The 14,552-nt window shown below is 42.6% G+C and overlaps 1 protein-coding gene across 19 annotated transcripts in view; it reads left to right on the top strand.

The window, feature by feature from the left end:
• The window catches only part of myo18ab (myosin XVIIIAb), a 142,326-nt gene extending 128,357 nt beyond the window's left edge, over positions 1-13,969 (top strand). For 16 of the 19 annotated variants that reach the window (XM_037775585.1, XM_037775589.1, XM_037775584.1 and 13 more), the window contains 3 exons: positions 4,772-4,894; positions 6,386-7,909; positions 10,051-10,186. In XM_037775585.1, coding sequence (XP_037631513.1) covers positions 4,772-4,894; positions 6,386-7,901 — 1,639 coding nt within the window. In that variant the 3' untranslated portion in view covers positions 7,902-7,909; positions 10,051-10,186. Of the gene's footprint in view, positions 1-4,771; positions 4,895-6,385; positions 7,914-10,050 lie in introns of all 19 variants that reach the window. The other 3 variants (XM_037775571.1, XM_037775587.1, XM_037775588.1) reach the window with 3 other exon arrangements.
• The last annotated feature ends 583 nt before the right edge of the window (positions 13,970-14,552 follow it).

The raw sequence follows: 14,552 nt of genomic DNA, 5'->3' as shown, positions 1-14,552 counted from the left end.
TCCGAGACAGGTGTCCTGGGATCAGTAGGACATCCAGCCAAAAAGTACAATAATAGTGATTTACACACTGTTACACATATAACGCAGTCATTGTGTTTCTTTTTTCTAATGACAGACAGTTGACTTCCATTCTCATCTGGTCACCCTGGTGGCACCAGTATCGAAAAGGAGCTTCTGTAGCACAATAAAGAAGCTTACCAATGTACCTTTTAAATGTCAATATCGGTCAGTTTAAATGCTAAATGGTGTGGTCCTTATTCTTCAATACCACTACTAACAAAATGGGCTACATTTGTTTACTTTGTGTCGCTGCTGGCTCCAAAGACCTTCGTTCTTACTTTTAAGTATTAAAAAATGACAATCATTTTAGCCAAGATATTTGACTACACAAAGGGATGGCTTTTGTGACTTCAGTTGGCTTTTTAGTATTGCTAAAAATGACTATTTGAATATGTCCAATTTGTATTGCACTGAACTCAGCACTCACTGCAGTGGAAGTTTTGTTTTTTCATGTGACTCTGTTTATGAGAGGAGTTTTCCCAGCTTCTGTTCCCGACGGTCTTGGAGACGATGCATATGCCTGTCTGTGCTCCAAAGCCACAGGGACTTCACTGGGTCGACAGTTTCATATATCGGAGCCATAAACTGTGGTGTCTATAAGACCCAGGGACACAGAGGGGCGAAGCTAAGCAGAGCAGAGCAGAGGAGGATCCATAGAAGCTAATGATGAATGTAATAGTGTGTAACAGAGATGTACAACCAATGGCGGCAGAATGTCACAGACAATTAATGTCTCCCCGGCACTGTGTTTGTTTGCTTCCCCCCAGGCTTTCGGCAGGGCTTAACTAATGGTATGGTGGTCAAAGACATAAATTGTGGTTGACACCATGTGTGAAGTGCGCAATTACATATTGCCCACAATTGTGGTTTTGGCTGTACACCTGAGAGGTCTCTCTCGATGTGCTCTGAATGTCTCATGGAATTGTATACAGATAAAGTCTTGGAGAATAATGACACATAATATGAAACCGTTTTTAATGTACATATCTGTAAAGTGCAAAATATTTACTGTCAACATATTTAATTTATTTTACGACAATATCTGCTCGTAACTACGAAAGCTTGATGACTGTCTTGAGACAATGTGTTAATTGCCAAAACCTAACTACATGCAGAACACAGTCGTGACTTTGTATGCTTCCCATCCACCCCGGCCACCTCCCTATAACTGAAAAAAATGTTGCCAGTCCACAACATAAAGCAATCCAGGCAGCAATTACGTTTCCTCCAAAAACGTATTAGGCATAACCATTTCGAGGAGAAAGAGCATCACAAGCTAATCAGTAATTTCGTAGTACTGCTGTAGGTTTCAGGAAACTCAGCAGTGTTGCTATAATTACAAGGTGAAAAAAAAACGTATTTTCCCCGTTTTCATTTTCCCATTTTCTCAAGGCAGGAGTTGTTATTTTAAACAAGTGTTGCCAGTGAAGACAAAGGTTAAAAGACTAATTTAAGAGCTGACTGGCCAAGACAAGACCAACACACAAATCCGTGCGACGCTTTAACTCTAAAAAAGGGTATAAGGGAAACACATCTTGCTACCTGACGTTAGAGCGTCCTCTCCCCTCATTGAGTGATGTTTATTCTGATAAGTCCACTGTTCCAAAGACAAAGACACTTGGCTGCTCTGTCATCGTAACAGTAGGCAGCAGCAAATCCCCACATTGTCTAATAGTAGAGGCATGTTTTGCAAAGCTAATTACAGCTTAAGAGTCCGTCGCCCCCGTCCTTCCTTCCCATCCTTTCCCTCCCTTGTCTTTGGCATGAATGCTGTCCTAGCATTACCGTCCAAGGTTATTGTATTCCATAAACGCTAGCAGGCTATATGCATTTGGATCTCACTGGGCAAGCCATTATTTGAAATCTCCCCCTTTGAAATCCAGGGAGCTTTTGTCTCTGACTGCTAATGATTTTAATTATAGGTAGTGCCGGGCCTTTCTGAGCTCTCTGTGTGTGTGCTGCAGAAAAAAAGAATGTTTTTCTCTCTCTTCCTTCGACAAGATGGGAGGCGTTCTGAAACAGATGCAGAGATGTTGAGCCACCCCTCTGATGTCTCTGTAGGCCTATTAAGCTGTAACAACTTAATTTCACAGCGCCACACAAGCACTGGGCTTTGACGGCACTTAATGAGTGTTGCGCTCTTTTCATCCGTGTCAAATTTTATGACAAGCCCTCTATTTTACTCCGTGGCTCGCCGTGGTTTGTGAATGTGTAATGATAATTGAGAGGAAAAACAGTGCAGTGCCCAGCTGTGTACCAAATCATTCTGTCAAGAAGTGAAATTATGAGTGTTTGCATATGACTCGTGTGTGTGCACAGGAGTGGTGATGAAAATAATTACCAGATGAAAGGTAAATCTGGACATGTTCTGCCACTCTGCTGTGCAGTTCAATGAAAATTCAGGTTTTTTTTCCCAACATAAGTGTTGTTTTCATCGTTTTTGCCATCTTTCATCATTGGTTATGGTGACATTTATAGATCTAAAAACAAATAGAAGGGAGCATTTTCACACTTTTACAGTGTTTTAATCTGGTGTAGGTGGTTTCAATCTAATCTTTATGAGGTATATGCAGGTGTATCCTGATGACGGCTGTTTAGACTGACACATTGCAGAAATACAAGTATGAAATAAACAATAGCAATAAGTAAGTGAGTGTGATAGAGATTTTCTCTTTCATTTATGTCCTTCAACACACAGAGATCTACACAGCTTTCATAAGTCTGTTTACTATTTGCTCGACAAACAGTGACATAATGTCCAATTCAAGCAAGGTGCACTTCCTCCTAGCCAATTTGTTGCTCTGCTAAAGTTAGAACAATTTATCACCTGAGATAATCGTACTCTAATAACACAAAAAAATCTCAATACTATGGCCTCAGTTTACCATTTTATACTCTCATGCCAATGCTTTTCAGCAAACAAGCCTTCATTAGAACACCACTAGAGCAGTATCCTCAAACAAACATAGATCGCACCATTAAACCAAATCCCATTTGGAAACCACATTTTTTTGAACCCATTTCTGAATGCAAATGTAGGAAATGTAGGCGCAGATGGCTTTCGGCCTTTGGTAAGCTGAGGTTATAGTATTGAGATTTGTTTTTGGAATGCCACTATGTCAGTTCATAAGTTGTACTTCTGTGGCTCCGAGAGAGCTCTCTTAACAGAGTATTCTACCGATTTAGCATTGCACATAAAAAAAAAAGGATCCAAACATATTCAGCAGAACTAGAGATATCTTTATGCAATGCAACATGGTTGCCAAAAGTTTGGTCAGAGATGCAATGCCAGTAGCGGCTAATGTAGCCTGCAGCAGAGATGCGCAGCGGGCTACAGAGGTCTGGTGAGATCACTTCTTTTTAACTCCACGCAAGCAGATTTGTTTCATTTTCTAACTTGCAGTCTTCAGACCTGACCGATGCTGACTCAAGTGACATCACTCGAGGACATTAATCAGATTCCAGACAGCTCCCTCTGGAGACACTAAATGCTTTATACTACTTTTTTTCCCCTCCACATATGGAGTAGAACTCCCCAAAACCTGTACAGGCTTTGATGTGTAAAATTGGTGGAGTTCCACACTAACTTTTGAGAAAAGTTCTTTGAGGTTGGAGACTACAAATATATAATAGAAAGTGTTACAAACTGTGGGCATAGAGTTTGAAAGATGTGGACATCTACCAGGCAGGCAGGCAGGCAGGGAGGGTGTAATGAAAAACGCTATTATTTGAGGAAGTGTAGGATCCAGTGAGCTTGAGATATCAAGAAATCTCCAGGATATGTGTCTGCTTCTTCTTTTCTAAATCACAAATACACCCAAGTTATGGATTTGCGATACTAAATTGTTGAATTACCCCTTTTACAGCAACATGAGTGATCACACAACTAGGCAGTTGATGAACCCATCATCAGTTTAATCAAATCATCCAACCACTTATTTGAAAATGAAGTTATTACTTAAACCACATTTCATATTCACTTTCAATAAGTAGTTAATATAACAAAATACAGCTGTGGGCTTTTAAACCAGTCAGGTTAGGTGGTTGATCAATGTAAAAGTGTGTCTAGCAGAGTGACTTCTTTCCCAGATCTCAACAATACATTTGGTGTGTATAATCGTATCATATACCAAACAGCAGTGATGGCCATAATTATGAAAATAAAAGACAGATTGAAAAAAACATAAATTTCCTATAATTCAAGCTCTGTCGTTGGGTTTTGTTCCGGTCATGGTGCTACTACTCTCTGAAGTAGCTTTGGGAATGTAAAGGTTGCATGTTTTTTTTGGATGCCTGAGTGCCGGCTAACCGCAGGACCGTGATACATGTGCTGTTGCACTCCTCTAACAGTGACAACAGGAAGAAGCTGCCCGTGTGGTGTTTACAGCTATACAACCTCTCGTGGGCATGTTTGTGTGCTTACTGGGGCTCTTTGAGCATGTGCTGTCTTTTATCCAGAACAAATGTCACAATCCTTTGCTTCCACACTAACACTTAACAGCCTGTTCTTCAGTCTCTCTGGCTCCACAGCCACAGAGAATTACAGGAACATTTCTACCAGCGTTGACTCTCCTTTCACACTAACAATTCTTCTACCTTATTCTCTCCAACTGTGAATGGCTGTATCTTACTTTTTCTCTCTTTTTTTCGCCCTCTCATCTCTCCTTTGCTTCCTCTGACTTTGTTTTTCCTGTCTCTGACTCCTCACCAGTCAGGGGGATTCAGACACAGACTCTGAGGTGGAGGATCGTGTGGATGGGGTGAAGTCCTGGTTGTCTAAAAGCAAAGGTTCCGCCAAGAACCTTTCAGACGACGGCAGCCTCAAGAGCTCCAGGTCAGTACAAAGGCAGCAGCTATTACTATCACGACGGCGACAGTTAGTAAGCCGTGTACCTACACATTTGACTGCTGTTGGACTCAGTTTGGATGAAATGGTTCATATAATCTGACCCAAAGGAAATAAAGCAATCGGAGCCGAGTACTTGGCTGAAATGAGGGGGCTGCTATTACTTAAATGTATTTTTCAAGCTGCTTTGTCTTTATTGTTGCCAGCTCGGTGAAGAGGGGACTTTTTTTTTTCTAAAAGCAAACCACCTCCGTGGTAGATTTATTGACATGCCCAATGGCCAGCTGGCATAGTCTACCTGAGCCGCTCGCTGAGATTAATGAATGTGTCTGCCAGCTGACAGCTTCGATTGCCCCAGATTCGTCTCCTTACTAGAAGATTTAACTTCCCTCCCTCAGCTGAGCCACTCCCAACTTTAAAAGTTTTGGAGTTTTTAAATCTCCCTTAGCAGCATGTCTCCACAGACAAACGCTGACTGATTCACCGAGCTAGCCAACACTGTCCCTTGTAGTAATAGCTTTCAAGTTCAAATGACTTTGATTGCCATTTGCACAGGTTCACGATTACAAGTACTTTAGAATTCTTGCCGAAGTTCTCTCGGTGATTCAACAAAGAGTAGAGCAACAAAAGGGGATATAAAGCTCATCAAGTTTAACATGATGTTTAAGCTTTGATATGGAAAACATTTCCCTCCAGAGTTTACCCAAATGGTGTAACTGAAGTTTCTATAATGCTCACAGGGATTCACAGTTTGAGATCAGTATTAAACATACAGTAGCTTGGTTCACTATTATGCTCATGTAGAAAAAAATATGGATTTTGAAGTCACTTATTCCAATAAAAATGCAGAATACAACCACTAATTGTGTCTCAGTACATATAGCCTGTGTGTATACTGGAACATAACAGTCAGGGTTACCATAAACCTCAACCCTATCAGTCTAGCATACCCAATAGAAACAAATTGCTGCAAATGTTTTGAATCCTTTTCCTGAGCAAATCTTTTTTCTGTAGAATAGCTGTTTTTTCCAGATGTATTGCATCTGCTTTTTCGCTCTATGAATGTTTTGTTGCCATAATGCCACATTGGCCGAAACATTTCATTTGCTTTAAAGTGGTTTTGTAGTGGGCTGAAGTTGGGATTTTTCCTATTCTTATCATTACTGTGACCTTCATCTGTCCTTGGTGGGCAATACAATTATTTCGGAGTATTAACATTTCAACACAGGAAAAAAAAAACTCGTTAGTCCCTTGTCAGTTGACTCCAGTTGCACTCTCCTTAATCTGCCTTTTTTCCATTACTTTACTGTCATTTTGCTAAATTTCATGATTTTTTTCTGTTTTTATTTGTCAAGTTTCATTCATTTGTTTCTTTTTCTCTTCCTTCACTCACCTCCACTTGACCCAATGTATCACGTTTGTCATTTCCTCTCCCACTGTCTTCATTCCTTCATCTTTTCCACTGTTGCTTCTTTCTAGATTTGCTACAAATGTAGACGCAAAGGAAGGGAAAGAGTGGAAAGAGGGTAAGGAATGGAAAGAGGTAAAAAAAGAGGGCAAAGAGGTAGAGCCGAGCAGGCCGACGTCAGTGATGAGCTCGCTCAGCTACAGAAAACGCACCAACCTTGATTCCGTCGGTGGCAAAGGGGATGCCCTCTTCAGTGCCCTCAAGGAGAATGCTGAGTCAGAAGAAGCTCTATCCTTCCATAAGGCTAAACCCAAAAACTCAGATCTTCAGCGTGAAACCTACTCTGTCAGCTCCAGGAGGAGGTCCCAGGCAGGGGATGACATCAATGACAGAGAATCAGTCATCTCCCAGGCCTATTCAGAGGCCAACAGCCGAGCCAGGAAAGGCATGGACAGCCGCTGGGGTGACTTTGACAAAGAATCAGTCGTTTCATACACTGCACCAAGTCGGACCTCCACACGGCTTGGGTTAAGCCCTGAAAATGATGCCAAGTCTACCATTAGTTTAGGTCTGTCGAGCCCAACTGGACGCTGGCGAAGCACCTCACGCTTAGATGGGGGCCGAGGTGGGCGGTCACTGTATGGCAGCAGTCCCAGTAGCCCTTGCTTTAGCAGACGGTCTGGGGGTCGCAGTCCGGGAAGCGTTAGCCGAGCTGATTCCCATATGTCGCTGTCGCGCAGCTGCCGCCTGAGCGAGTTTGACGTTGATGATAGTCGAAGTGTGGCCTACACCGAGAGGTCGGCGTACAGTCCTCACTCGTCCACTGGCCGCAGTATGTCCATGCCACCGCCACAAGCCAGGTCATCAACTACTGATGACCCAATTGACAACATGGAAATCAAAACAGTCAGTCATCGCAATTACCTTGACCCTGACCTGGAGAAAGCCATCAATGAGGTGCTGAGTTTCAAGCCTATCAAATTCAAGCGCAGGAGCTTGGAAGACTCTGAGGGTGAAGAAGAAAAATCCAAGAACGATGAAGACGACAGCAAAAGTACCTGTAATGGAGAGGGTAGTCGCCCTGTCAGCAGTCTGAGACGCTCTGCATCCGCAGTGGACTGCGTGAGACCGCCCCGCAGCAGCAGCAGCTGCAGCAGTCGCCATCGCAGCAAGAGCAAGAGCAAAGGCAAGAGCAAGAAAAAGAAGAGAAGCCACAGCTCCGAGTCTGACAGCTCAGGAGACGACCGTCGTCACAGGAGCAGCTCCAAGAGGAGGTCCAAGAAGTCCAAGAAGAAGTCCAAGAAGAGGGACAAATCTTCATCTTCTTCCTCGTCGTCTTCGTCTTCAGATTCCGAGTCGGACTCTGGGTCAGAGTCGAGCTCCGGCGCCTCCACCATTTCCTACCGAAGTTCCAGCAGTGTGAAGAGGGCCCCAGCTCGAAAGGTGTCCAGCCCAGAAGGGGAAGGAGAAGCTAGGCCACCCAGTGAGAGCCAGAAAGGACCCTCAGACAAAAAGGATGATAAGAAGAGAAAGAAGAAGGTGGACAGCCTGATGATGAAGTACCTGTACCGGGCAGACAGTGACTGAGGCAGGCAGTAGGTGGTTGCCTGAGACGGATTTACCTTGAAGAGTGTTTTTGAAGCATGATGTGACCTAACCAATCAAAGACTTTTTCACTCTTAACAATCGCGCATTAAACATTCCCCATTCAATCTGACTGGGATTAGACTTCTACGGTTTAAATTTCTAATATCCAGGTTGCATTTTTGATGATTTCACCAGGCATGCTGACCATTTGTTGTTTAATACACCTTCTCAGTTTTACATCAAACATTAGTGACCACAACATCTGTGTCTGTCTTTCCATTAGTGTAGTAAGGCTTTCATTGAGGACTCTTTGGGAGCTCGGGGTTGTGATTTTTTCACACCAGTAGGTGTAGTTGGTGAGAATCTGCACTCAACTTGAATGTTAACTGAGCCTTTAATCACTCCTGAGATGTCACTTTGATTTATAGCCCCAGACAGGTAAAAAATAACAGGAGGCAAATAATACATTCCTCCTTCCAGCCCCATAACTGCAGGTATAATTAGACCCCGAGCATTGATTAACAATAACTAGCAAATTCATTTGAGATGCACTGTTGACAGTAATTAACCCCCAGTTAGCAATATTTAAGCCGTTTGAGTGTCTGAGCTAGGCTCTATGTAGACTGGTAATGGGATTGGATCTTTCTTGTTCATTATGATTATTGGAGATGATGAAAAAAACATTTAATCAGGTTATCACTTGTTTCATATTCAGCAGGTTTTTTAATTCAATATAGCTGATTCACTTGACTGCGTCTTGGGTGATCCAATCACAAGTGGACAGCTCTAACCTCGTCAGTTCACATCTGGCATTAGAATGCGTCTCCAGTGATCGCATCTCACTTACCTGCTCTGTATACAAGTAAACATGTAGCCCATAATTTCTATTTGCAAATACCAAATGCGTTATTGTTTTTTACCGATGGGAGACAGCAGTAGTAATATCCTACATATTCGGGAATTTGGGTACATTTTATGAACCTAAAAACATAAAGTTATTGTCTACCAGGTGAGCGGCCCCCATGGACCTCCATGCGGTCCTTCCATGTGGCCCAGACATCTCCGAATGTGGTCTGAGCGAGCGGATTTCAATGCGTCCTTGATGCGTCTTGAGTGCCTGTACTTAGAGCTGTCCACTTGTGATCAGATCAGACAGGACGCATGTTATAAGAGGATGGAATCACATCTGTTGCACTACTTTGTATTTGGTATCTGAATGGCATCAATTTAGTTCCTTAGTAACCATAATAACAAAAAAACAGTTTTGCATGCTAGTGTTGTACCACACTGCATGAGTTTTTGTGCCCACTATATGCAAAAGCAAAGGCTAACCTCACAACATATGCACAGCTGGTTTGTGGTGGTTATGAGAGCTTGACATGCTGTAACACAAGAACGCAGAAGAAAGCAGATAGACAAGACACAAGCAACTGAAGATGACCTCGTCACCACTTCAACAACCCAGCTGTCACATTTAGAAAAAAAACAGTAAATAAAGAAAACAAAAGCAAAATGAGAAACATTCACAATTAGACAAACATCGGCAAATACAGAAAACGCTGCAAAGCAAGTCGTACACAATGAAGAGATGCACAACACAACCGAAAACGAAGGTTGCGTTATTGTAACCCTATAGTCTATAAGCAGAGGCACAGCCCTCAGTGGCCTCTGTGGGTAATACTCTCCTCCAATCACACACACATGTTCGCCCACTGAGATTTGCATAAACATAGCCAGCCAATCAGGATGTGCCAAGCGAATACCCATGCTCTCTTCAGCGAGCAGCGTAGGAGCGGCAGGAACCTCCTTGGTAGAGGGCTCCGCCTGTGCCTATAGATCTAGGGTTACAATATCGTAACCTTTGTACTAACTCACACAGGCTCCGCCTTCTACTTTTATTACTTTACATCTGCCTGCTGTCATTTTGTCCCACCTGGTAGGTCATTAAGAAGATTTCCTAATCTTCCTAACCTAATATTTGTAATTTCTAAAAGCAATGCGCGTGTCGTGATGATGATGATGATTTCTGCATTTGCTTGTGTTTTTTTTTTACTTTGCGGTGCATTGAGCTCTCTTAGACATCGTACTGTTCTCTGCTCACTTTCTTGACAATAACACCAGCTACTCTGCTTGTTCTTTCCTGCTCCAGCCCCACCGGCCGAAGATACTACGGCTTCGATAGATCTGATGAAGAGGAGGAGGAAGAAGAAAAAGAAGAAGGTGGGGCGACTAACTACTCTCGATACAGATATGGCAGCCAAGTGAAAGACGACGACGGCGAGGACAGGCTTCACGAGTCCACCTCGTAGTCTTCGCTAGCAGCACCCCATCCTCATTACACTGTGACAGTTTGTCTTGCATGCAAAGTTGACCACAGTTGTGTTCAGTCGGACACAACCACACAGTTCATTTACTCGCAATCCTGCAGGATGAACACGTACCCAACACTCAGTCAGAGCTTTCTACGGCTGATCCTCACAGGATTTGGTCATAGTTTGACAAACTACATGGTGTTTTGGACTCAACACTCATCGGTCTAACCTCACTGCACACACAGCAGCTCTGTTATAAACGACTTGACTTTGCTGGTTGCATGCAAGCAGCAGTTGCTTGGCTTTAGCAGCCACCCTGTATGGTTGTAACTGAGCCAAAGAACTTTGCAATGTGTTGCAATGATAATAACCTTTCTGTCTTCTATCTCTTTGCCTTTGTCACTCTTCCTCTTCTTTACATATAATACACCACAATAATATGTATTGCCATAGTACAATGTATTGCCAAAAAGCCTTTGTTCAAGTATGCGTGCACACTGTTTTTACTTATTGTCAATTGATGCGCAGTCCTGAGAAAAGTCGCAGCCTTCTTGTTCTTCTTTCCGTTTCGGGACAAGTGCCATTTGATTTAAGTGGGCTCATCTACAGCTGGCTTCTCTGCAGCTGTGGCATTTCATGAACTGCTGCGCCGTACACGGAGGACGCTCCCATCATCATCATCATCATCATCATCATCATCTGTTTCACTTTTTGTTTGCCTGAAAAGTTTTTCTGCCTTTTTTTGCTGGCAAATGCGCTCTTCCTTACAGGGGAGGATTACTGCATCACTAACTGCTCCGCCATAAAAGCAAAGCATTTTTTCTCCATTTGGATCTTTTGTTTTTGGTGTTTTATAGATTTGTTTTTGCAGAGGACCGCCGTCAAGCGAATTCATTTCCTTGAGGCTTACCTCTGCAAAAAGGCCTCTTCTCATTTTTAATCTGACTTGCTTTGACTAAGTTCAAACCAGAATTATTTAGTGATGAAGAGACTTTGGCTATGTCCTTGTGCTTGTCGTTCACATGTTGTCTGTATTTTGTTTTAAGTTTGATGTGCTTTCCTTTTCCAGAGGGAATGTACTTGACTTTGGGCACCAGTCATTTGTATGGTATCCTCAACCAGCATGTTCAAGGGAAAAACAATGGTGTTATTCTATATTCTTCTTATTGTCAACAAATTACATGGAAGGACCAAAAACCAACAGTGTGTTTTCTTAAACCTTGGGAATAGTATGTGTAACACAATATTCTAAGCTCAAACGGTCCACTTAACAAGTTTTTTTTTGGAGCTTTCAACCACGTCTCTCAGTCTTCTTCAGCAAATGGAGCTGGCACAGGTATCGTCAGAACTCTTATCCCAAAGCCAATTAGTTCCTACTGAAGGCGTAAATCTTTAAATATGGCAGTTATGAACAGTTTCAGTAATTTCCTAAATTGCTAGCCACTGTAGTTTTTAACCAACCGGCGGGAACATGCTAGTGCTAGTGATTAATAATAGCTCAACTAGCTTGTTCACTAACTAGACAATAAGTTTATTATTTTCCAAGAAACATATTTGTATCATCAATTTTTGCTTCAGAACTGTGTGAAAACCATTGTACTTACTCTAGTAAAGAAGGGCCGTATAAAAGTGGATGATGCAACATCACTAATAGGCTTTTTCACTTTTGCCAAAAATCGCATTTGAATAGATTTCAACCAACACGTAGGCTAATTTGTTCCAATTCATCTTAATACAACACACAGCCTGTCCTAAAATATGTGGTAGAATAAATGTTGGGGAGGCCTCTGCTGCCTCACTGATGTGACAAGCTAACATTACTATGACATTACATTACTAAGATAGTCTACACATTACTTCCCAGATGGTTTTGAGTCGTGATTATTCGTTAAAGGTGCAATGTGTAATACTGCGCCACCTGCTCCAAACAAACAGGGGTCAGCATTTCACATCTACTACTGGGTCCATACAATCTAAATCTACAGTCTTACTGCTGAAACTCTGAGAGGCGGTCAAAATAACACTGCTATCTTATAATCTTCACGTGTGACATCGGCTTGTGTGTTTGTGCCAATAACCAGAAAACCAGAAACGAGAAAACGACTCGTATTTTCATCTGGTTCTCGCCACAAATAGGAAACTACTTCACCAGGAAAGGTGGGCTGCGGCTCCGGGTGATGGGCATTCAGTTGGCGGCGGTAGCAACTGGCATTCAGCCAACACAAACCCCAGCGCCAGGGGTCAGAGCGGGCTGGGTCTAACCTGTGTAACGGCAGCAACAGAAAGTTAGCTGATTTGGCGGGGAGTTGGTGCAATCTCCCCGGGATCAAACCCCCGGCCGCTGGGGTTTGCACTTGCTGAATTCGACTTAATCCAATAAACAAACTATGAAAACGCACACAGACCATGGATGTGTTACTGACAAACCCTCGGTGCAGCTCTACTTCTTCATCCTCTGGACTGAGGGCAGACTGGACGTTACAGTGACTCACTAGCGCCTCTTGAGGAACAACTCGTATTACAAGAAAGAGCAGGCGGGACCTTGCTGGTTGGTTGCTCTGCAGCAAAATATATCAAGACACATTTGGTGTAACATCAAAACTTTTACTTCTTCACATTCTTTTGACAATATGAGTTACTTTTTTAATGCTTTAAACAAAACTTCTGGCCAGATCTTACACATTGCACCTTTAAGCACGGTTAGGTAGTTTTCTCCATTTTTGTGCTAGCGAGAAGAACATTAGCGTAGTGTACAGACAGGGCAACAGGGCATGCATTAGGCCAGAGGGACAGTGCCTGCCGTGCTTATACACTGTGAATGTGTCATTTAAACAGATCATATTATATTTTCCTCATGTCCCACAAATTTTGAAAGAAAAGTGACTGACCTATCGGCCAATAGGTTATGTTAACTTCTCGGCGTTGTCAGCAGGATTTTGCTCTCGGCCAATTGTGCAAATTTGAGTGTCAAAATTCCCCAGAGTTGAATGTGAATCCTGCAAGCAGATCTGCAGTGATTCTGTTGACATGAATGACCACTGATTTATGTCTTTTCATGGGTAATGATGATAATATAAGAAAAATGTAGAATATCACCAGCTCATTGTGTACTTAAACTGTAACTTCATTAACTGGACACACTACAGCCTGTATAACCAATACTGTGAAATCATGTTCACTGTCTTTGAGGCCTGTCTATTTGTCTGGTTTTCATGTTTTTAACCCAATGATGCCTCGAAATACAGCAAGAAAAAAAATAGGAACCTGCATTTTCATGGTTGCTTAAGTTTTACATCACACCCTTTGGTCGTCTGTCTGGTATTTAGTGAGTGGCATTAAGATGATTTTGAAAGCCATTGAAAGTCCAGAAGAGCTTGACGTGGCATTTGGGGCTAAAAAAACAAATTGTGGATGTTGTTCATTGTGGGAGAAGTTGGGTGTTATTCTACTATACATGCTTTTTGTAGACTTGTGTCTTCATTTTTATTCTCTATGCAGTCAACACAAGTGTGGAAATGTGTTTTTTGACCTTCTTGACCCTGATAACAGAGTCTTGCTTCAACAACAAAACAAAAGAGCAGGCGTAATATTGCTGACTGCACACCGTATTTATATATAAATATGTGTATGATTGATGCTAGCTTTGAAAATAGTTCATGTTTATTTTCATTATTGAACAAATTGACCACTTGTTATAAATTTTGCATTACACTTTAATATATTGTAAATAAATGATGGTGATTGTTTTAGGATGCATTGAAGTCTGGATTTGTCTGAGTTGGAGTGTTTTGTTGTTGTGTGTCTTCAGGTCATGTCTCTCCATTTACACTTCAGTGAGGACTTTTCATGTTCAGATAAAACAAAAAGGGAAACAGTGTTGTTCTAACTCACACAGGCTCCGCCCTCTACCGGACTCTATGAGTAATACTCTCCTCCAATCAAACGCACGCATTCGCCCACTGAGATTTGCATAAACGTAGCCGGCCAATCAGGACGTGCCTCACCACAGTGTATAAGACTGCGTCCAGCGCTGCCTAGCATCTTTTTCTCTTCAGTGATCGGCAATTGCCCACCGACTGCTACATCTGCACGGATGGATTCGCCGCCACAAGAACTTCACCCAATGCCCGTCGTCCCCCAGGCTCTTCGCCGGGGTGGATCTTCAAGACGTCTGCTTCCTGTGCCTCGGAGCGGACCACGCAGATGAGGATGTTCAGCAACTTCGAGACTGCCTAGCCTGCAGGTCGATTCCCGAGATTCGACGCCAGCAGAGATGGAATCATTTTCAATTGTTGCGGAGTGAGACTCCACCGCTGCCTCCGGTCATTCTTGTCGAGAC

The sequence above is a fragment of the Sebastes umbrosus genome, chromosome 7 (assembly GCF_015220745.1).
Source record: "Sebastes umbrosus isolate fSebUmb1 chromosome 7, fSebUmb1.pri, whole genome shotgun sequence".
Lineage (NCBI taxonomy): Eukaryota > Metazoa > Chordata > Actinopteri > Perciformes > Sebastidae > Sebastes > Sebastes umbrosus.
Note: the sequence above shows the minus strand (reverse complement) of the source record. Positions and strands in the feature narration are given on the sequence as shown.